This window comes from Taurulus bubalis (assembly GCF_910589615.1).
Source record: "Taurulus bubalis genome assembly, chromosome: 9".
Classification (NCBI taxonomy): Eukaryota; Metazoa; Chordata; class Actinopteri; order Perciformes; family Cottidae; genus Taurulus; species Taurulus bubalis.
Window position 1 is genome coordinate 8231595 of NC_136597.1, and position 23014 is coordinate 8254608.

At 42.3% G+C, this 23014-nt stretch overlaps 1 protein-coding gene across 1 annotated transcript in view; it reads right to left on the bottom strand.

Moving 5' to 3' along the window:
• The window catches only part of fgd4a (FYVE, RhoGEF and PH domain containing 4a), a gene marked incomplete at its 5' end in the record, with an annotated part of 47777 nt that extends 28226 nt beyond the window's left edge, over positions 1–19551 (bottom strand). The window contains one exon of the mRNA XM_079223746.1: positions 19479–19551. Within this exon, the coding sequence (XP_079079872.1) occupies positions 19479–19551 (73 nt within the window). The remainder of the gene's footprint in view (positions 1–19478) is intronic.
• Positions 19552–23014: the final 3463 nt, after the last annotated feature.

Genomic DNA, 23014 nt, shown 5'->3' on the forward strand with positions numbered 1-23014 from the left:
TTGTCTTTATTTATTTGTTTTTATTGTATAGCTTTGTATGATGATTTACAAAATGTTTTGTAAAGTGTCTTTGAGTACTATGAAAAGCACTATAACAATTAAATGCATTATTATTATTATTATAAGTAGTCAAAAGGTCGAAAACCACTAATCTAGCAAATGCAAGATTTCCCCAGAAAGTCTTCCTCTTCAGCTCCAAGATAGTCTTCCTCACATTCCACCAACTTAAATGTGCTTCATAAAATTCATACATCATGTGCAGACACTGTCCATCTACTGTCTGATGCCCAGCGTGCTCCTCAGCATGTGAAGATAAGCTTTTAGCATGATCTGAACATGCTCCGTGGCCCATGTCTAATGAGGGCAGGCCAAATGGGAGACTGGGCGTGGCGTGATCCTGAACCTGAAGAGCGGGGCCCCACTGTTAAACACTTCCTGTCCTTACTTCCAAGAACACATAAAGAAAGAGAGAGAGAGAGGGAGAGAAAGAGAGGGAGAGAACGATACACGTTTCGTGGTTGTCACTGCAGTGATTGTCATCCTTCAGAGAAGGTTGACCAAAACTGAATATCTAATCGTGATCTGGATATCAGATCGCAAACACATTTAGTTCCATAACTGATTGAAGCAGGTATGAAACCGTGGGTGGATTGTTGCAACAACAAAAATAGTAACGGAGAAGAAAAGAAGAAGTTGAGAGTCCCTTAATTTAGTTCCAAGCAGCAGTGTGGAAATAGTGGACTCACTGCACTGAGAAAGGGATCGATTGTTGGACGTGTCCGCGATAACATCGACAGGCCGGTCATTCTCGCCTCCTCTATCTCTCTTACTTCCTCCCTTTCACCATTTTCTTTTCTCTCCCAGCCTGTTGTCTCTTCCTCTATCGCCTCCTTTCTCCTTCCAGTCCCTCCAACCCCCCTGTGACCTGCCTGTCTACCTTGGACTACAGCCCACAGCTGCTGGGCAGGAGCCCCCAAATGTGTCAATCAATATCCTGTCCACCCAATCACCACGTCTGACTGAGCCCCAGCAGGCCGGGCTGTTCACAAATGAACAACAGTGCTTATCCACGGCGTGCTCTTTCATGATAAGACCGAAACAAATGGTTTTGAAATGTCTCTTAGATCAAGTGCAGATATGTGGATGGGATGTGTATCCATCATAAAAGACCAGTAGTTTGTTTGTGTGGAAAATAAAAAGAAAGAAAGAAGAAAACTGATGCTGACTATAATAGTCAACTCAAGCACACCAGCTGCACGCTCATGTTTATATTAATTCAGTGAAGTAATGCCCCGAGGGTATGTCTTCCTATAATTGAGTTTCCATTCAATGCAATCCATTTTTCAAGCAACATGTTTACAAAAGTAACCAGTCAAATTTCCATCAGCTCAGCATAAGTAAATGACTTTCTAAACTTCAAATATAGCTCCATCTCCAAAAATAACCCCATGGGAAATTCTCACAATCCGATGCTGATGAGTGAGCCGTTGTTACTCATTTGATGCTGGAAAGAACTCCTGCTGTCTGAAGATAAAAACAACAAAGAAATGCACTTGGTAATATTCTCATGCACAGAGTAAGAGGCATGAATGAATATATACTTTATTAATCCCCAAGGGCAAATTTTTTTGTCGTCATCAGTAGCGCCTTACCACTTGAAATACAAACACACAAGATAAAAGATCAAATATATAAAGAAGCAACAGGGATGAGAGATATATACAAATTAAAATAAAGTAATGTATATCTATATCTATATGTATTTAAATATACACAATAAAATAGAATAGAATACCAACTAACTGGAACGAAATATATTTATATTTACAGCTGAAGAGTGTATTCATTAATTAAGTAAATAAGTCAATTAGATAAACAGATCACGTGTCACGTGTCACCGGCTCCAATGCTGCTCCCCCAGCAGACAATAGCGAAGTACAGGGCGCTGGCCACAACCGACTGGTAGAACATCTCCAGCATCTTGCTGCACACATTGAAGGATCGAAGCTTCTTCAGGAAAAAGAGCCGACTCATCCCCTTCTTGTAGACAGCGTTGACGTTGGCCTTCCAGTTCAGTCGGCTGTCGATGGAAACACCCAGGTACCTGTACTCCTCCACTGTGTCCACGTCCTCTCCCAGAACACTCAGAGGACTAAGAGCTGTTGTCTTCCTCCTGAAGTCGACCACCATCTCTCTGGTCTTAGCCACGTTCAGAAGCAGGTGATTCTCACCGGCCCACTTCACAAAGTCACTCACCACTGCCCTGTACTCCTCCTTACGTTAGCTTGGCCTGCTAACTAGCTTACTACCAACAGAAGTAATGCTACTCCCAAGGCCTCGGAGGATTTCTTACTTTGGGCGGTTTGAATTTACGTTAAAAAAGTATTCACATATTGGCGAGTAACTCTGCCCTGCTGCTCTTTATTAGATTTGGGGAAGTTTACAATGAAGCAACTCCACTGCTAGGGACCGTTGAACATAGTTGCCGACTAGAAATGAGAAGCTTGATTTTTTTCAACCACCTTGCTTAAAAAGTTCTATGAACTTTTAAGTGGTAGATCTGCAGAGAATGGGAAGCAGGCTTAGCAACAGTATCGATGTGAGCTGGTGCTTAGCGAACACTCAATTAATTCAACAAATCAAATTAAAGTGCTCTTGGCTAATTCTTCATTTCGACCCGTCTTGAATGTCTCTTTGTTTATCTCCTTCATCTGATTCCAGTGCTTTGAGGAAACAGTAAGCAACAGAGATTCATTAATGTTAAACAGATTTGACTCAATGCATTATGGATGAGGTAAATAGATGCTGAATATAATGCCAATCAAACAGCGTGGGTAAAAACTTGAGGCTCAAACAGGATCATTGTACTCGGTATGAATGAACCCTTCTGACTGGAGGCGCTGGTGCCCATATCCTCAGCGCGGAGCTGGAATGCACCAAAACCCTGCAAAACCGAAAGCGGGCCTGCAGGCGAGCCTGCAGCCAAGTTCGGGGAAATAATGAGGCAGAGAGAGAAAGAGATAAACTAACACTTCAAATGACACAAACTTCCTCTTTTACAGTTTATGCTTGAACTAAAATAATGTACACGCTTCCTCATTTCTGTCAACATGCTTGTCAGAAATCAGAACCAGATCTGCCTTCTCTGCATTTAAACCGGAGTCACCTGCTGAATACACACACACACACACACACACATACACACACACACACACACACACACACACACACACACACACACACACACACACACACACACACACACACACACACCGCATTTAAAATCTGACACGTCCTGGTGGAATTAAGTGTCAAACTGTATCAGCATTTCTGGGCTGTGTAAGAGGCTCAGCAAACCCCAGTGCACAGAATGACAAGATGTTTGGCACAAACCAGTGATGCTTGTGCAAAAAATGACACAGCATTTTTTTTTTTTACTTTGGCATTTAGAGGAAGAAGATAAACAAAATAACCCGAGAGGCAAAGGGAGAAAGAGGAGGCAAGGAAGATGAGGAGGATCAATCCCACGGTGATTAAGCTGCAGTTGCTGATTCAGATGCTAGGCGGCGGGGAATTATAATATGCTTACAAAAAATATGCAAGAAAAAGTCCTACTGCGAGGAAGTGGTTCTTATAACCAGAATGCAACGTGTATGTCCTTCTGTGGACATTAGTATTGAGATGAGGCTGTAAGCACTCCTTCCTCCTTTTAGCTTCTCTTGAGAAACAAGCTCTCTCCTTTTTAATCTCATTTTTGTTCCCATCATGTACCTGGCTCCCACCGCCTTCATGATAGGTTCCCTTCCCCCTGAGCAGTGATGCTGCAAGCTAAGACGTAACCTCTGTTACTGAGTTATTTATCCCATTTCCACTTCATCCGCCAACAGGGAGTGAAGAGAAAGGAGAGGAAAAGGACAAGTTCATCAAACCTAAAAAAAATCTGCCTTTGCCCACAAATCCACCATAACGTCTGCCAGGGTCTGTTTATTAAAACATGTTAAGAGTAGAGCTGCAATCCAGGCTCACTGGCACTTGATTCATTTGCTGTGTGAACTATACATGTGACAGATAGAGAAGTCTAGGGAGCAATCAATCTTGACAACATCAAACCCCAGCACTCCATGGCAACTTTTTCAGTGACGACGACGAGTCTCCCCTTAAGATCCCCGTCACGGATTTTGATTTGAGCCACAAAGGCCTCTCCTCTTAACATCTCTTTGTTTCCACCTGATCTCTCGGATTTGTTGCAGGGACTAGCTTGATCCCGGAGAAGCCCCCTCAGCTGATATCCCACACAGATCCAGCGAGGAGCCTCGCACTATGAGGACCACTGAACGGTTGCCTCCATCGCAGCACAAACAGCAGGTTAACACCCCTGCCACTGCCTGCCTGTATGGGGAAGCCAAGCTCAGAGGGAGTAGGAAGCACAAGCACTACAGAAAATATATTGCTGCAGATAAAGTTAATGGTTTCAACTGCAGAGATAGCGTGCCAAATGAGGTTTAGTGAGTGCACACAACGGGGAGTTGGAGTCGGGATATTGAGCCCAAAGAGGAACAAAGCACATGGCAAATTGTCTCTTTTATTTGTCTGATAACAAAAAGGTCATTATTGCAACAATGTATCATTCTATATTTACAATTTACGAAGCCATTTTACTTTGATGCTGTGAGGAACCGGGGTAGGGTGCAGCAACTACAAGCAGTTAGGATTGCGTCTATCATCAAGAGATTGCATTACAGCCCTAATGACAAGGTGACTTTAAATCATAGTTTGCCGACAGTTCAAAAACATCAAGACACAATACACACACACACACACACTCACTGTGGACAACTGAGGCCGATTACGCCAGTCATGGCAAACAGAGTGAACTGAAATCAGCAGCAGTAGCCTTTACGTGCCTGAGCATGCGTGTGTGTGCAAGAGTTGCAGATGTGAATATCTTGAGACAGCCTGAAGCTGAGAGGCTTAGTAAACAACGCCTTAAAGAAAATTAATAGTGCCCTCCGGCTAATACAGCTCCTACTACTTGGAGTACCCACAGCTCTCTATTATACACACCGTAACTCACGCACAGACACACACACACACACACACACACACACAGCCACTGCTGCCACACTTAGCTACAGCACCCGCCAGAGAAACATCCTGTGGTGAGATCCAGGGTTTGTCTTTTGTGATGTGTGCTCCCCTCTTTGTGAACCATCAGCCTCAGCAGGCGACGTGTGTCTGTGCAGCATAGCAAACGGCTTTTCAGTGTCTCTGTGGTCATGACATTTTCAGCTCTGTCAACCCAGCGCCCTCACGGATTGTGCACTCGATGGGCACGGCGCTCTGATGCCGACTGGTAAGCCGGTCGAAAAAGAGAGAGAGAGAGGCACTAACCTGAGTGGAGGTTGAGTCCAGGGAGAGCAGCGAGGTGCAGTCCAGTGAAGGAATTAAAATCCACTGCTACACTGAAGTGAAAAGACCTCTCCCTTCTCTCTCTCTCTCTCTCTCTCTCTCTGCGCTCTGTCAGATTCAGGCTTGTGTTAAACTGCTGCCTCGCTGCATTGGTTGCATCCTCCCTTCCTTCCCTCTCTCTCTCTCTCTCTCTCTCTCTCTCTCTTTCTCACACACACACACACACGACACTTGCACGCTCAGTGACAGACCGACTCGCCCTTTCACTCAGCCTCCTGTCTTGCCTCCTCAGATGCTATCCGTCTATCCTTTCACCCTTTTCCTCATTCCTCTTTATGGCGAGTGAAGATAATCACATTCCAGCGGAGATGGGGCATATGGCGGGGGAGCGACACTCAGCCCCAGAGTAAAGCCCCCTCTGTGTGTGAGTGTGTGTCGCATGGACAATCAGTCCCATTGTGTTGGGCGAGGGGAGGGCCAGTGAGAGGGGAAGAAGCCAATGGCCGTACTCATCTGCTGTCCCTGCTGCTGCTGCTGCTGCTGCTGGCTATAGCAGATATAGGTGCTGAGCGGGACATAAAAACAACCCCCTCCAGGAAGAGTGGGGAGGGGGGTGACACAGAAAAAAGACAAGGCATCTAGAGAGAGAGATGATGAAGAATTGACGTGTGTGTGTGTGTTATAAAGTAGAGGCCTGAAGTAAAGCGTTATAGAATCTCAGTTCTCATTTGTCCCCTTCACACTTGGCTTGTGCGATGATGTGCTTTGAACTCTCTTCTTCCAGGTTCACACGGAGTAGCACAGAGCAGGTTGGAGGTAGTCGGAGAAGTGGTAGTGAAGTCCCATGACAACCAAAACAGTGGTTGCACACAGTGGTTGCATACACATGGATACATATTTATGTCTAGAGAAGACAATTCCCAAGTCAATTGAGACAATTAGTCCGAGTCAAGCCACAAGTCCAAGCTAGGCCAAAACTGTGAAAACTGACCATTCAAATGAACATTTTGCTTTCAAAGCTGTGTAAATATTTGTATTTATACAAAGCTCAAACTATTGAATTCAATCCATGGGTCAAACATTTAAATATTCAACACATGAGGCTATGCACAGCCTGTCTGACACCTTATGATTTATTTTTAGCACAAATGTCTCTGTGGACGGCAATGTCGGTCTGTTGGTCGGTCAGACATGAAAATCCAAATATCTCAGCAACCGTTGAATGGATCGCTATGAAATGTGTTCCCGACATTCATGGCTCCCAGAGGATGAACCCTCGGTGGTCCGATGACTTTCTCTTTTGCGCCACTATGAGGTTGACCTTTGTTTTATTTTGAGTCAAATGTCTTCAGAACTGTTAAATGGGTTTCCATGAAATTGTATGACGGTGTAAGACGGTGAACACATCATCATTATACCACTTATAATAAAGTTAAAGATCATTGTCAAAGCATTGCCATCAAGTGAGCATGTTGCTATGGTATTGTTACCACTCTGAGACTTGTGAATTGCCAAGGACTCGACACATCTATGTTTTGAAGGCTTTAAAGTCAAGTTCAAGTCTCAAATGTACAGCTCTTGTGAAAGACTCTCAAGTCTCTTCAATTGAGGAACAATCTATTTTGTTGTGCCTGATGACAATGCATCTTTTTTTTTTTGTCCTTCCATATTTTGAGTTTTGAGTTGATTTCATGAACCCAAACAGTCAGATAATGTCACCAACCCTCCAGCTGAGGTGCAAGATTAATAAAATACCAAAATGAATTTCACGTGAGAATATCTTTGGGACTGCGCAAGATTCTTTTCGCGTCTTCTCCCTCCACTGCGCTCATCAGCAGAATCCATCGCACTGCCGAGCAGACAGATCTCTGTTGTGGTTGGCTGCAGTGCTGAAGTGTTGACACGGTGAGAAAGAGCACTCCGTTGTTCTCAAATTGATAAACTGTGAAAAAGACCCGCGGGCCCCGATAAGTGTTACAGTGGCTCGCAGAGAGAGAAGTGTTGCTTTCACAGGTTGTGCGAAGAAACATTGAATGTGATGCACAGTTACACCTCGGGCACCCGCCTGAGAAAATCTTTATATCAAGGAGCTTCACGCTGTCCATCACTTTTCTAATTCAGCCTGGCAGTCATCACAGTCCTGACCTTTTTCTCATCCCCTCTCTGACATCACATCTATATTTTCACCTTAATCCTCCATTTATGAACCACCTCTTCTTTACCGATCTTCATCTCACTTCCCAATTTCTAATGTTTTACAGGAGCTGGAAATTCAGCATGGTGCTGGTGAGTCTCTGTATAATGACCCAACGCACCCTGCATTGTTAACCGGATATGGATGCCTATTAAAATGAAATCCATTTAGCAGTTACGTGAAATGACCTGGTCACAGCCGACATACATACGCACATATTCTCACACACACACAGACACGCACACACACACACACCTCTGTGCAGGCCTCGTTACACAACACAGTAATTAGTGACCGGAAGGCCCAGAGAGTCAATGACTGTTTCCAGACATCACCATCAGCAGCGTTGTGTCTCTGCGGACTGTGAGCGAGTGTAAACCACATGCAGGATATCAAGTGCTACAGAAATAACTGCATTCTCAGTCTCTTTCTGTTCATTTCCTGCAGAGCCATTAACACAGACAGGTCAGTACTGCTGCTCTAAGATCAGACAGCCTGCAGCCATGCAGACACACACAGACACCCTCACACGAGAACGCTTGCTGTTTGAGCCTAGAGGCTACATGCTCAGAGCTCATTAGAGCCCACAGACTGTACTGCCACAGTTAAAGGTCTGCCATTAATTAGCAACAGGAGAGTTGCAAAAGGCATGAGGAGAAACTCACTTTGAAACCTGTGCACAGCACCACATCACTGACTTTAACTCCAAAGAGGAAGGTTTCAAACAAGAATCAGAGGAGGTTCAAGAGTTAAACAAACAAAAGATTAGAACTGGAGGACAGCAATGATCTAACAAGCTGCATCTAAGGCTTGAACTAGAAAAGCAGTTTCTTAAATGTATAATATGAAACAACAACCCTAAAAAACAATGTATAGACTGATGCAAAAATAACCCCTCTCAATCCTCCATCAAGTCTGTATCTGCAGAAACGCTGCCTGTGCCAGTATTTTTATCTTTTCTTATTATTTTTGCTGTGATCCCAGCTAATAAGCAGGGTATGCCGCCTGACAATGTGACTACATATCATACCTTTAACCAAAAGTGACAAGTGGGGATATTAAAAGAAACCCTTTCACATAGTTAGTGTTACTTGTATCCTACTGTACTGCCCCTGTCAGCTTTTCAACCTAATTGGTGCTAATTCTGTGAAAAACCTTTTGCAGAGGAGCTGAGAGAGCAAATAATTCAGCAATGTTAAGCCTCATTTGGGTAATTTGGGAACAAATATCTTGCTATAATCTCAAAATAATATGCACAGAAATGATACTCAATGCAATTACAGCATCACCTCTGGCTTTTTTTGTTAATGGAAATAGTTGAGCACTACTTTGCGAGATAATAGCTTCTAGAAGAACGTCCGGCATCTGGGGTGTGTTGAACATTTTAATATTATGTGAACAGATCATACCTCTTATGAGGCAACACATTCATTGATCACTATCTGCAGGATGGCATATTGTTCCCATGGTGACTGACGTATTGGTTTTCAGACCGTGAGTAATGGACCTGCTTAAGTATTCTCCATGCAGTATGCAATTTGACGCGAGTGCCCAGACATATAGACACACAGGCATTACAGTCACGCAGACGGCCCACAAATCCATGGATCATATTTTAACGAGTTTGTGCACTGCACACACAAGAGGAGGCGGACAAATGAATGCAGAAACAGGCAATAACTCATAACTACACACCGCCTGGTATGAGAGAAATGCAATCAAACAGCAAATGCACACACGCTGCACGGCGTCGTCGATAAGCCCTTCATTGCTGCTTTGCAACCACAGATCAATGTGTTGTCGCACGCTGTGAACATCAGCTACGCACATGCACAAGCTCTTCCTCATTCAAACTCCATTCGGTGTCCAGTTAGACTTCAAAAGGAATGAAACACACCTGTCAAGTTCTGTACTTCCGCCAGATTCAAATTCTCCTCTTCACACTTGGGTGACCCTGAAGGTCTCACATGCCGACGTGTAGACGTCCTCATAGCTCTGGCGGTGTGGACGTGCCGCTCGCAGAGAGGAAGGATTTATCTCTCACTTATCAGCGCTCTGAACTCATACGCATTAGATGGAACGACTCAGGCTTGTTAAGCTGTTGGAAGTATAATCTAATTATACATTTTCACTATCATTTAAACTTGTGTTTATCAAATCAAGCTACAATTTAAGAGGGATTAGATTACTATTTAATTGTTTAATCAACTCCTACAATCATTGAATAGTTGGGACACTCAGGCAAATCCCCCATCCTCTATCAGGGTGTCAGGAGATTTGACTATCTTCAGACAATGGATCTAATTAGAGCTGTTCTGGGCAGTGGGTATTTATTATACATGGACCAAACCTATTTTTACTGGGATCCTTGTGAAATTTCTGAAATACTTCCTTCGGTTTTATGGAGAGGGTGTCACATCGTCAAGCAAATCAGCAGAAACACATTAAACCGGAACCAGTGCAGTAAATGTATGACTATTACTGTAATATATACTTCTTCATGGGGGTGTAGTCATAACATTGAATCATTTGTGTTTGTACTGCACTCCTACCGGCTCTCATAATGTGACGGAGTTGATTCTGTAATAGATACTAAGCAACAAATCTCCCCATCTCATCGAGCGACTCTTTGGACATTCCACTAAATCATTTGATCTATGGTAAGTATACAAATATTGATGAGTGCAGCTTCAAGTCACTAGTCCACATAATTACCTCTTCAGGTCAGAAGCAGCTCAGTTTGTCTTTGTGCAATCTTCAACAGTTTCCTCCTGGATTCACTCTTTCTCCCTGTATGCTCTACACAATGGAGTGCAATATTCAAACCTGTCAAAACATTTTAACTCTCCAATATTTCTTCGCTATGTCAGTAGAACGAAACAAATTCAGTTCATATAAAGTTTAAAGGATTTGATTAAGTTGGCTTTTAAACCTAATCTCGGTGCATTGCAAGTGGCTGTTTTCAGTTTCCGCCACTTTCAAGCGTGAAGTAACATAATATATGTGCATATATTTACTTCTGTCCTTTTTCTTCCTTATGCCTCACCACCTTCCTCCCACTTACCACACACACACACACACACACACACACACACACACACACACACACACACACACACACACACACTGCCCACCATACTCTTTTTTTCTCCCTTCTTACCACTGCAGCTGGCATTCCCCCCCCCCCCACCCCCACCCCGGTCCCCCTCACACACACCCCATCCACCACCACATCCACCTACCACTCTGTTACTCGTTCATCCCTCCCTCCCTCTCTATTTGGTCTGATAAGAGAGGAGAGGGGAGGAGAGCAGCGTGGCTCTGGGCCATTACCCACCACATCTCTATAAGCACAGAACCACAGGCCTCCCACACACACACATCATTAATTAAACCCACGTCGCTTACAATGCATGTGCACATGTGCATGTTCACCAGCACACACACACACACACACACACACACACACACACGCACACACACACATTTGGCATGCACACACTGCATTTGAGTCCTGGCCCTCGTCCCGGCGCATTATAAAGGTCAATGATGGATGATTGGTATTGTCTGCAGACACACACGTGTTCAAAGACACACACATACAAGAACAAAAGCTACAAAGACACAGCGAGCAAGGTACATTGTCTGAAAACAACAGCAACAACAGGGCACATCTGTCATCAAAGGAACAACCCACCTTGGATTGGTTCCCATAATCAGCCTGGCACACGCACACAGACACACATTAAGCCATCCTTGCTGTCAATCTGCCTCTGAAAAAAACAAACAACCTGCCAAAAATGAATGCTGACTGCAGAGTCGGTCCTGAGCCGCACTGCGAGATGGATAATGATTTCCAGACACCAAATATCTAGACACCAAATTGATTAAACAATTAGTTTGCCATCTCAGCACAGGAGATGCTTGGTTTCTTTCATTATCCACCTTATCTGTCTCATCTTTCCTCGCAGTAAACACACAGAAGAAATCCTGCTATAATCCACCCTGAAGACTTGAGAGCGATCAGTGAGAGCGATACGTACTTCATTATTTTCATGTTTGGGTGTGCATCAGTGACCGTGTGTGTATGTGTGTGTGTGTCTGTATGAGTGTACAGTACACACATGATGAAATGTACACAGTTACATCTGCCAGCACTGGCCTGATTTTCATGAAACTTGGTGGGCGGGTGTAGCCCGGGCCAAGTAAGAACCAAATACAGCTTGGAGCAGATCTGAATCACAGGCGGAGACATACAATATTTTTCACTTATGCAAATGGCCTTGGCGGAGGTTTGCACTCCTCCGAGTGTCCTCCGAGTTTTAATACTGTTTTATGCTGACCTTGTAAGATGCAGTTCATCAAGTCAAGTGCCATTGCAATCATGTAGCTTATGGCAATTATCATCTATTATCGATCCACCTATCTTGGCCAAAAAAGTGCATTACTAAAATAGTGCTGTAAGAATTCACTGCATGAATTTAGGATTGCTACCTCATGCATGCACTCACCTTTCAACTCATCCTGCTTGAATTAATCATATTCTGTGCGGACTTTATAAATCACATCCTGGCTAAAAGAATTGAGGACGTTCGCCTTTACATCATTGAACGCTCTAACGGGGCAATCACGTTTCAGCAGACGGGGCTGATCAGGAAACTTGGAAGGCTTCGAACTTATTTCAGAAAGCCATGCATTTGTAGTGATCAATCTCCAAATTATCATTCTGGAAAAGTGGAAAAAACACTAAGGCGCTCTTGGTATTTTCTTTAAACCAATCACAATCGTCTAGGGCACAGGATGCAGCGATGATGCCCTTTCAAAATAAATACAGTGTAACGCACAAGAGGCAAATGCCCCTGTCTACTTCTGGGGATTCAGACTAGTAATGTGCTGATATTGGCTTTCATAAGGGGTTAATCCAGTTATCTTGTAAAAGCTGATTGTTGTGGGCGTTTGCACAATCACACTTAAGCATAGGTAGGATGGGCAACTAGAAACACAGTGTTCTGGTGCTGCATGGGTGCCTTTGATCAGCTGACAGGCTGGTTAACAGCGAGCCCTCAGGTGGCCACAGTCAAAATTACAGCTCACGTCATGCCTTCTGACCAAAGAGTCCTTTTTTTTTCATTCGACATCCTTTACATCATTCAGAATTCTCAGAGAGAGAAAACGAGAACATAGTTTGTGACTGAGCGTATTTTTTAAGTGTATCGTAGTTACAAAACATTTCTTATAGTGTCTGTTAGTGAGTGTGAGCACACATCTCTTGTCAGTAAAACAATCTGAGCAGGATGTCAGGACTCAGGCATGCCAGGAGGAATGCTTATCAATGAGAGAGAGAGAGAGAGAGAGAGAGAGCGAGAGAGAGAGAGAGAAAATCTTGAGGGGAAGAAAAAAAAAAGCAACTGTAGAAAATATGATGGAGGTAAAAAAGAAAAATACTTCCTAGAGGCACCTCCTGTCGAAGAGGCTGACAACCAACGAGACTTGCAAAGTGTAAACAAACAATATTACTAAATTTAGTACATCATCCTCATCATCATCCTCATCATCATCACCTGACTACCTAGCTTTCTTGTTTTGCCTCCAGACTCAGCCATCCCAATACCGGTTCTGTCTAGTTGGAAATAATGCCAAGTAACCATAATAAGATCAACCAGAAAGTAAAAAGGTTTAACCCATTGGGTGCATCAATGCCTTCAACAACTTTCTCCATATTTGATTCATAGATATTGTATGTTCCGAGTTGATAATTCAGAAGTGACATCAAAAAAATAAAAAAAAAAAGCTTGAGGCATGTTTCAAAAAGTTGTAAAACAGTCAAGTATGCTGTCGAACTGTTTTTCAATACTACTTTTGTTTTTATTGTAAAAGATTTTTATGTTGATGAAATGTTGAATGACACCAATACTTGAGACAAGTTTGTGTGCTTAGTGGAGTATTTCTCTCGTCTGGTCTTGTATTAAGATATTTTTTTGCAAGAGGAAAGCTCAGGAAATGGAAAAGGTTTATTGTCTGGTGAGCAAAATACCCTTTTGATAGATCCACAGGAGGTTTTTACATGATAGTAGTGACAGACCACTGGGGTGGGTCCGACGTATGAACATGTTCGTATTGTACGGAATTTGGGGATAAGCAATTCAAACTGAAATAGTGAAACCCTTACTCACTCAATATCGGAAATAATTTAAATAAAGATAGAATCCCCCACCACCATACTGGAAATTCAGTCATTACGTGCAAGACCACCACACACTCTTGACCATTTCCCAGAAGTGCTGGAACTACGCTTTGAAGGATAAAATACAAATAGAAAAAAAGCTAATCCAAACATATGATATACAAGTTGTGTGTTACTGGTATTTGTGACACCCTCTCCCACAATGAAACAATGAGCGTGGTGAAAGGACTCGGGCCTGCTGGTGTTCCCAGCCTTTTCCTTCCTGCCCCTGAAAATGAAAGCAGAGTGTTTCCTCTCGTCTGCTATTAAATAAGGGTGACGCACCACAGCCCACCAGCAATGCACGCCACCATAAGAAAGGTGCACTGTTGAGGGGTTGCAATGTTACAACAGACACATACTCACACATCCCTACGCTGCTTATAGACACACACAACACAAACGCGGTTGGGTAATGGGACATCAGGGACGTTGCCAAAAGGCCAGAGTGGTTAGAAGAGGGTCTTAGAGGGGGAAACGGTTCCCAGGCCTCTGAGAACAAAACTTTCTTCTTCTTTTTTTTCAGCATAGTGGATTTAAATGCAGCAGGCAGGTCCACATGGAGACCAATCAGTGAATCAACACGCTCACTCCAAGTATGTTCACTCTATCTGACTAGTAATACTGAAACAAATGCATTTACCAAACCCTCACGTTGGTAAACCGCTGACTGCTAACCTACTTAAATAATCATTACAAACCTATACTGCAGAGGGGAGGGGACCGTTTCAGATCATTAACAACAATAATAATAATTTGGAACAGCAACACATCAGCCGAGTGTGAAATAAATGGTCTGTGAGGGAAAGCAGCCAGATGATGAGATTAGAAAATGGATCCCGCTCGCTGGTGGAAAATAGACATTATTAAAATGCCAGTTAAACAAGAATAACAGAGCCGCAGGGACTATAAGCAAGTCAAGGAACGCTTCATGGCGATGATGAAAGATGACTCACAGGTGATGTTTGTGAAAGGTTGGGCAGAACAAAATAACTTTTTCAATAACTATTTTCATAATTTAACATTAAATCCTCCTTGATTTTAGTCTTAAATGTCTTACCATAACAGCAGAGCAGACACTTCTTCGCGTTTTTACCTTTCCGCCTCCAAAACCAGTACTTGCTCCGTCGTTTCATAGTCAGCTCACTGTGTTTTATTTTGAAAAAGGAAATACCAACCCTTGGTCCTCTCCTAACACATCCTACAAAAAAGAGGTGGCCTAAAATAAAACCTCTGTTTAGCATTTCCTCCTCTTCCTTCCTCTACTTCCCCCCGTGAACCAAAAGGCAGAGGACACCTCTTGACAGGACGCTATGCTGAGACCTACTACACTACTGCTGAGGAGTAGACAGACAGCGCTAAAGGGGAAGACAAGTCATCCAACCACCAACACCGTCATCTTGAAGATGGGATGTCCGTAATTTCGCAAAGGTGAAGAAAAAAAAAGGTTGGGTCACACGTTGGCCCACATCTTCCTCTCCGTAAAGTTACTTCCTCACGGCGCCTCTTGGTCCCTTCGTGCCTAGCAGGTGTGAATTCTCAGAGCTGGTGAGGTACTGTATGTGAGCTGAGGACTGCGCTGGTTTGGTACAGTAGCTTTGTTGAAAGAGCCTCACGGGCTAACAATGCCCATCAGGAGGGGGAAAGGACACTCGCAGGTCAGGAAGCCCTGCTGGTGCATGGATAGAGGAACAGTGTGTCCTGGCTGAAACACAGCAGATTTTGAGGCTCCTACTGACTTTTCATCTTGTTTTACAGGTCATAAGGTTTTGGTGGCAAAATAAAAACGAAATATTTCCAGTAAATTACAGATTTCATGAGCGAATTGTGTAAACATTTCTATAGAAACAGTCTAAAAGTAGCTCATTGGTAGTCTCCTCTCTTCACCTCATTGTTTTTCCAGCAGGCATCATTGGTTTGCTAATTGTTAGTGTTTTTTTTTATGTATTAGTGAGTCAAAAGGAAATCATTAAAACAGCATGATAATGTGCTTTCAAATGGAAGGACCTCTTTTATGGAGACAATCTAACAAACTGATGAACGTTAATTGTTTTCTTATTGATTTGGGAGCAACAGCAGCACACTATCATGCCAAGATATCGTGTATGTGGATGGAAGCTCTGCTGCAGAGGAGAACATGACTCTGCATGGGGCCACATCACACGCTGAGCCCAAAAGGGCCTCCTGCTGGTCGATGGGTGAAACATGTCTGAGCCTGCACCTCCACCTACTGGAGCACTTGCGAACTGGAGAGCCCCAAACTAAAGATCCCAAATACTGGCGTTTGTGAGCGCATGAATGGGCAACCGCTGAGAGATATCACACAAACAAACACACCTTTTAGTCATTTCCTGCTGAGGGCAGGCCACGCCCACTGTGCTTATCAACTGAGCAATACAACCACCTCCACATGAGATCATTTCCAGACACAGTGTAAACACTCAGAAAATACTCTAACTGAGGAGGAATAATTCTGTTCCTTAGTATAATAAGAAGTTATGGATGAACACAGATCAATATCCACTTGAGGAGTTGACGTTTTGTTGTTGTTGCTCTGTACACCTCAAGTAAAGAAATGCTCGCAATAATCACAGTTGGCACATATGACAACAATAAAGTAGTTTCACTTATGTCATAAAGTCATGAGGTTCAAGTGATGAAGAGAAATACATTCGTACAAAAATGTAATTCCAGAGGCACAAATCACAATAACTTGAATGCATTATTGAATTAAAGCTCGTAATTCAAAGATAACATTCCTATTAAATGAAAGTCATTTTTGTAAATTGTTAACAAAGAATATCGACTAGTTCCGCTTTAATGAAATCATTCTTGATAACCACATTTGAATTTTAAACAAAATCTAACAATTTTCTTTTTTACAAAAAAAATGTATTGCGTTCGTCATATTACATATTACATATTTTTACATCCATACATGAAATTTGGTCTCTGCATTTAACCCATCAACCCATTACGAGTGCTATGCGACCACGGCCTAAAAGCTTATGATTACATCGTATAGCCAAAGCTATTACATAATATTGTGAGGACTAGACTAATTACCAGGCACGAGATCCAAAGCTCAGTGTTTATCGGATTACTTTCTTATATATTTTCTGCAATTTCTAATTTAATGTTATTATTTACTAATCTCAAGATGATATATAAAATGAAATACATGTTTGATTGATTACTTCATTCTGTTCTGTACAGGTCCGGTTGTTTTTAGACCGACAGATGGAGCAAACAGTTTATAGGAGCGAGAGCATGTGCATGTGTTGATGTGATGAAAGCAGATTTGGGGAGCGCCCATTAACTTGACCTTTTCAGGGGCCAAGACATTTCTGTTGGCGGGCCTGATCACTCATGAAGCAGAGCGTCTCTATACCCTGGAGCTGTTATCGGTGGGTACTGTGTATATCGATGTGGTACAGCAATGCACGGCGTATCAAAATAAATCATCTTGAAGCCATCATGAACTGGGCTGCACAGGGGGACTACTATTAACTCAAGTGAGTTAAAGCCATGTAGAGGACAGTGAAAGGGTTCAGCTCAGGATGAATGGGCAATAGTGCAGCAAAACAATAGCAGAAGCAGTAGGCTAGCGGGCCACACAGCATCTGATACATTCAGTCCCACTGCCTTTGTCTTAGCAGACCGAAAACAAACAGGGCCCTTGTTGGAGACTGATACAGCTGTCCTCACAATAACACCAGTTCAAAACGACATGCCCCCGAGCTGTTTGCGCTATAAACACAAATTAAATTCCAGTCCAGTAATAATAGGATGGATACTGAAGCAAACTCGGCCTCCTACAAGTGTGAGAGACAGAAACAAATCGACCTCTTTGAAGTGTGTGATGATATTTAACGAGTGTTGAGATTTACATTGCACTGACAGGGTAATGATGTATTGCAGCTTACGTTCAAGGATGACTCGGCTAAACGGACAAAGGACTTATTGACTTGCTATTTCCTAACTATTTGTCCAGGAAGAATAAATCAAAAATAAAATGTTCAGCACGAAAAGGACGGCCTATCATATTTTTCACTACTCCGGTGAATCTTGTAAATCAGATGCAGACGTATGAAGTCAAAATAACAGAGCAGGCTAGATCATTAGTCGTGGTCCAAGACAGACATGCGGGATCAGCCATCATTAAAGTTGGCATTGAACCAAGTGAAATGGAATAAATGACTATTTAACTGTGGCCGAGGAAATGTCCTTATGCTTATTTGTTTTAGTCAGTGCTTTGACTTTATTGAATCAACGGAGGTTCATGTCAAGGTTAGTTAGATTTCTACAAAAACATCACAACAGATATGTTTACGGTAACTCAGTAATGAAACAGTGGACGATGCCAGTTAGACTGGGGAGCAAAAACAATGAGATGTTCAGAGGAAAGCTGTGAGGAAGCTAGAATCCTTATATTTATGATAGAAAACACAAATCTAATGACACCAATATTGCACAGTTTAGCACGGCATACTTTCTTAATGACCAATGCGTAATAAAGCATTAGAGGTATATTACCAAAACCAGTACCATTGTGCAATACTGGGGGTAAATGATGACGAACGCAATCTATATAAACTTCACAAAGCAGACTCCAGTATTTCTTACACACAGTGAGCCAATGACAAATTATATCTCTGGGAATATTCCAGTTTTTACCCCACTTCCTGTCATACAGCTCATTATCTGATGTCAACACTATCAACCACAGGGCAAAGTTCACATCCAACTGTCAGTATAATGCAGAGTCCTCAGCTGCATGTTCACACAAGCAGTCCGCAGTATTGCAAGATAAGACGAAGCGCCCTCTTGTCTCAGCTGGTCATGCCACAGCAGGAGTGCTGACTTGTATTTGGATGCCAGTGTTCAGAGTATTTTATACTGCTTAGCTGGGTTAGGGTTAGGGTCAGACTAAAGCCTGGGCTTCAGTTACAGCTGCGTAAAGATCCATCTGGAAGCCTGCAGGGATACAGATCCCAGGGCTTGTTTCTTGATCAGGCTTTTTCAAAACTGAGACACAGAACTGCACAGGGACCTGTGAGAGAATGTATCTTTGCACGCTCTGGAGAGTTGCATCCTGAGCAGAATGAGTTCTGGGACTTCCTACGACGCTCTGTTAGGGAAAAAAGAAGTGCCCTCCAGCACAACAGGCTCGGGCTTGCCTTTGAAAACCTTCATACCTGCTGAGCAGTCAGAGGTGGTGTGTAAACAAGGGCTATGCTGTAGGTGTGTTGCAGTGTGGCCGCTCCATGCTTTCCCAACCAGACTCACACACACATGATGGCTAATACAAGAGCTGTTAGAGCCATAACACTGAGTCACCAGCAGCCCAGTTAAAGACTGTACCGCCTGTAATACTCCTTCAGGTGTTTACTCATGCCCTTAGTGCACAGGAGTGATCAAGGACGTTTCCATAAGGGCTCTTATACAATATATATATATATATATATATATATATATATATATATATATATATATATATATATATATATATGTAAAATCCGTTCAGAAAATATGTCTTTATGGTATTAAGGTGCACTGGGTAGTTTGGTAAATTTCTTGCAATAGTTTAGCGATAGTTTCGCTTTGTTTTCGTTTTGGAAGATGTGTCCCAGCATTCCTTAAAGAACTCACCTGCTTCTTCTGGCTCCACTGTGTCCAGACTTGGTTGTTTCTTGCGAAAAGCGACTCTGCTGAAGCCGTCCATTATTCTACAATCCGTTGGCCCCTGCGGCATTGAGATACTGAAGTGAAACGCATTCAAAGTGACCGGAAATAACTATTATGAAGCACGGTCCCCTCTTTACGGCAATCTCTGAAGCGCGTCCAGCTGCGCGGCGGCAGCCCATGTGCGCCTGCGCGGGTCAATGAGTAACATCGAATAAACAGCTGTACACATGTGTCGGTTGACTCGACGTCACGGCCCACTCCTCTCTGAGCGAAGTCACCTTGATAGGTGTTCTCCAAAGGCCCGCCCTCCTTCTTATTACACATTTGTTTGAACATGTTTTTAAATCTTTATAAGAATATTGAGATAATAAGTCACACGAAAGAGATTCCATTAAAAAGTACGACATCACTTACTGTTCACTCCAGTGGTGGAAAAAGTATTCAGATCTTGAGTAAAAGTAATACTATATTACGAAATTTAATAATATATTTTAATTAACCTATATTTCACTTATATGTTTTATTAAAGTAACAAGTAACTAAAGCTTTAACATGAATGTTGTGGAGTGAAAAATACAATATTCGCCTCTCAGATGTAGTGGAATACAGGTAGAAAGTAGCATAACATGGAAATACTCGAGAAAGTAAGTATCTCTAAATTGCACTGAAGTGCAGTACTTGAGTAAAAGTTAGTTAGATGGTTAGATTCCACCACTGCCAAATGGAAACTCCCATTCTTATTTATTCAAGGGGTTTGGCAGCAGTTGATACATGATCTATTCTAGAATATATTTCAGTGTGTTGTTTTATATTCTATAAAGCAGATCATGATAGGAAAGCCCCACCGTGAGCAATACATGTTGCGTCATTATAGTTATTTGAAAATATTTGAGCCTGAGAAGTATTTATTATGACTGGACGTCACAGTGAAGCACATCAACCGTCTATTTTTCTTTTGGTTGTGATTTTATTAAATATAACTGATAATTAAGCCTCATAGTTTGGGCATTCAAGATACGACCCAGGGGAAGGAATTTCAAAAGAGACATTTAATAAGAAAAGAGCCATCTTGATGGTGACTTCTTCAGTGTACAATTAAATCAGTAACAAAACACACTGCTGACCTTCTTACTATCAGATATAGTAAGCTGATGTATCCTGTTACCTGATCCTCTGTCTGCAACAGATTGCTTAATTTCTCTATTGATTAAAATCAGTCTCTTGTGCTTGAAAGTAATCTTTTCTTTTGTACAGTAAAAAGTACTCTGTTTATGGTGATGCAGAAAACAAACTATTAGTCTAATCTCTGGTGTGTTTTTGTTGTTGTTTACATTCAAACCGATTGTGTGCTGTTTATGTGAATGCATGGATACAGAGTTCATTTATGCGTAGTTTGTTGATGAGATAGAGAAACGGACACAAACACAAAATCGCATACACATCCAAGGACAGGTCTTTTATTTTCATTGTGCAACCAATTAAACACTGTTTTGAATGGAGGAGAAACTGTTAAACCCACTGTAGTACAGCTATTGTTCCTTTTAAACCACTTTTTTTCTTCCTTTGACTGGATTAGTCTCTCTCCATCCACCACCATATTGTGCAAACAAACCAAGAGAGTTAGGTCACCAATGAGCCGGCGTGGGCTCATAAGCTACTTTTGAACCAAACATATTTGCATCACTCGGTTGTCGCAAAAGTAACACATTGTTAACAAAGACCGATCCTACAAATGTACACACAGAGAACAGAAAGAGCCCACTCATTCATTGCTGATGTAACAGAAAGGCTTTCATCTGTCATTCCAACGCTATACTATGTAGTTTCAGTTTATCCGTTTCATATCCATCTGGCAAAAATATGTTTTCAGTGCAGTGAGGAGAACATTAACATTAAAGACATTAATATGAGGGTATAAAGACTGAGAAACGGGACTTCAATTATGTAGCAAACTTCACAAATTACGTCCATCTCAGTCAGACTTTGCTCAATTCCTCTGTGATCGAAACAGTGTTTCAAAATGCAACAATCTTGATTGTGTCCACATTTTCGGAAAGACACTCTTGCTGTCTTATGTTTTTTGTGAGCCTTCTGGTTAGTTCATGGTGGCAGAAATGGTTGAAAGATTGAGTGAATCTTAATCAGATCAGTCTACGACCGGAACTAACATATTGCTATAATGCATAGAGCATAATTGTGCTTGGACTGAACTGCATACTGTTTGAAGGAGGCATGTAGGAACAGCTGAGCATGGAGAAGCTTAGACGACAGATAAGTGTAGCTCTGGGTGTTGAAAATGTAATTGATGTCTCTCTCAACTGGAGGAGCTAGGGGTGATGATAGCAGTTTCCTGGGGTTGTGGCCAATACAGTGAAAGAGCCAACACTTTATGGGGAGAATACAGTGTTGACATGACAGCGACGGTAACTGTGGCACACCTTTGGGGAACTTAACTAATGTTAAAAAAATAGAGGTCAATTCACTCACAAACCTGTGCAATTCAAAAGGCAAAAACCCGGGCCACCAGCCCTAGTCCTGATCTCAAACACTCAGTCTCTCGTCTATCTCAGTCTCTGAAGACGTCTGAGCTACGTAACAGACACAACCATGTCACTAGAGTCTTCTGTAAAAGTAAATACAAACAATAGGAGGTATAAAATAGTATTTTCTGTCTGCACATGCAAAACAAAATCTCAGTATAAAAAAAAACAACCAACCTAAGAAAGATTATGACGTAAGAAAGGTAGTTGAAATCCACCAATCATCACCACAAGAAACAATATTCATATAATACAATGTTTACCTTCATTAGTCTGTTTGCAATGTCAAACCAAACTCCTACTGTATGTAAAAGTTGCATACCTATGTTTTGATAGTTGTACTGACACTATATAACATTTTAAATGACGTATAGTATGGTGAGGCCTGTTCACTAGACCAGAAATAACTTTTACAATTCTGCTTGTGGGTGCTTTGGTTTTCCTTTGTCCAGGAGTACCGGTTATGTATATTAAGGAATATGTTCAATTGTCTGTGATCACTGAAGTCCTCACCACAGCAGTAAAACACGTCTTGATTTTCACATCGAAGAATGACCAACAAACACAGAAAAAAAACATTCCAGTAATAAATATCCCAGAAACCTGTCACAAAATCAATATGTAAATAAATAATCAATAGAGTAAAATAAATAATAAATACATATTAATATGAATAAGGGAAAATATTCCCGTGATTTGTCGCTTCAGTTCAGTCCTTTCCAGGACATGATGTCACATCTAGAGGAGAAGAGAGTGTCCTGCTCTTCTTCTGCGACCCAGGTAACCAGAGGCCTCCTGCTGAGGGCCGGACCATGTAGCGCTAAGGAGGGGGGTGGGGGAGTCACAGAGTCCAGTAAGCACCAGGTGGGACCGCTAGCTTGGGGGGAGTTTTAATGAGGGGAACCCCGATCCAGAGTGTCTCTGTCTCTGCATGACTGCTTCCAGACCGCAGCAGCGAGG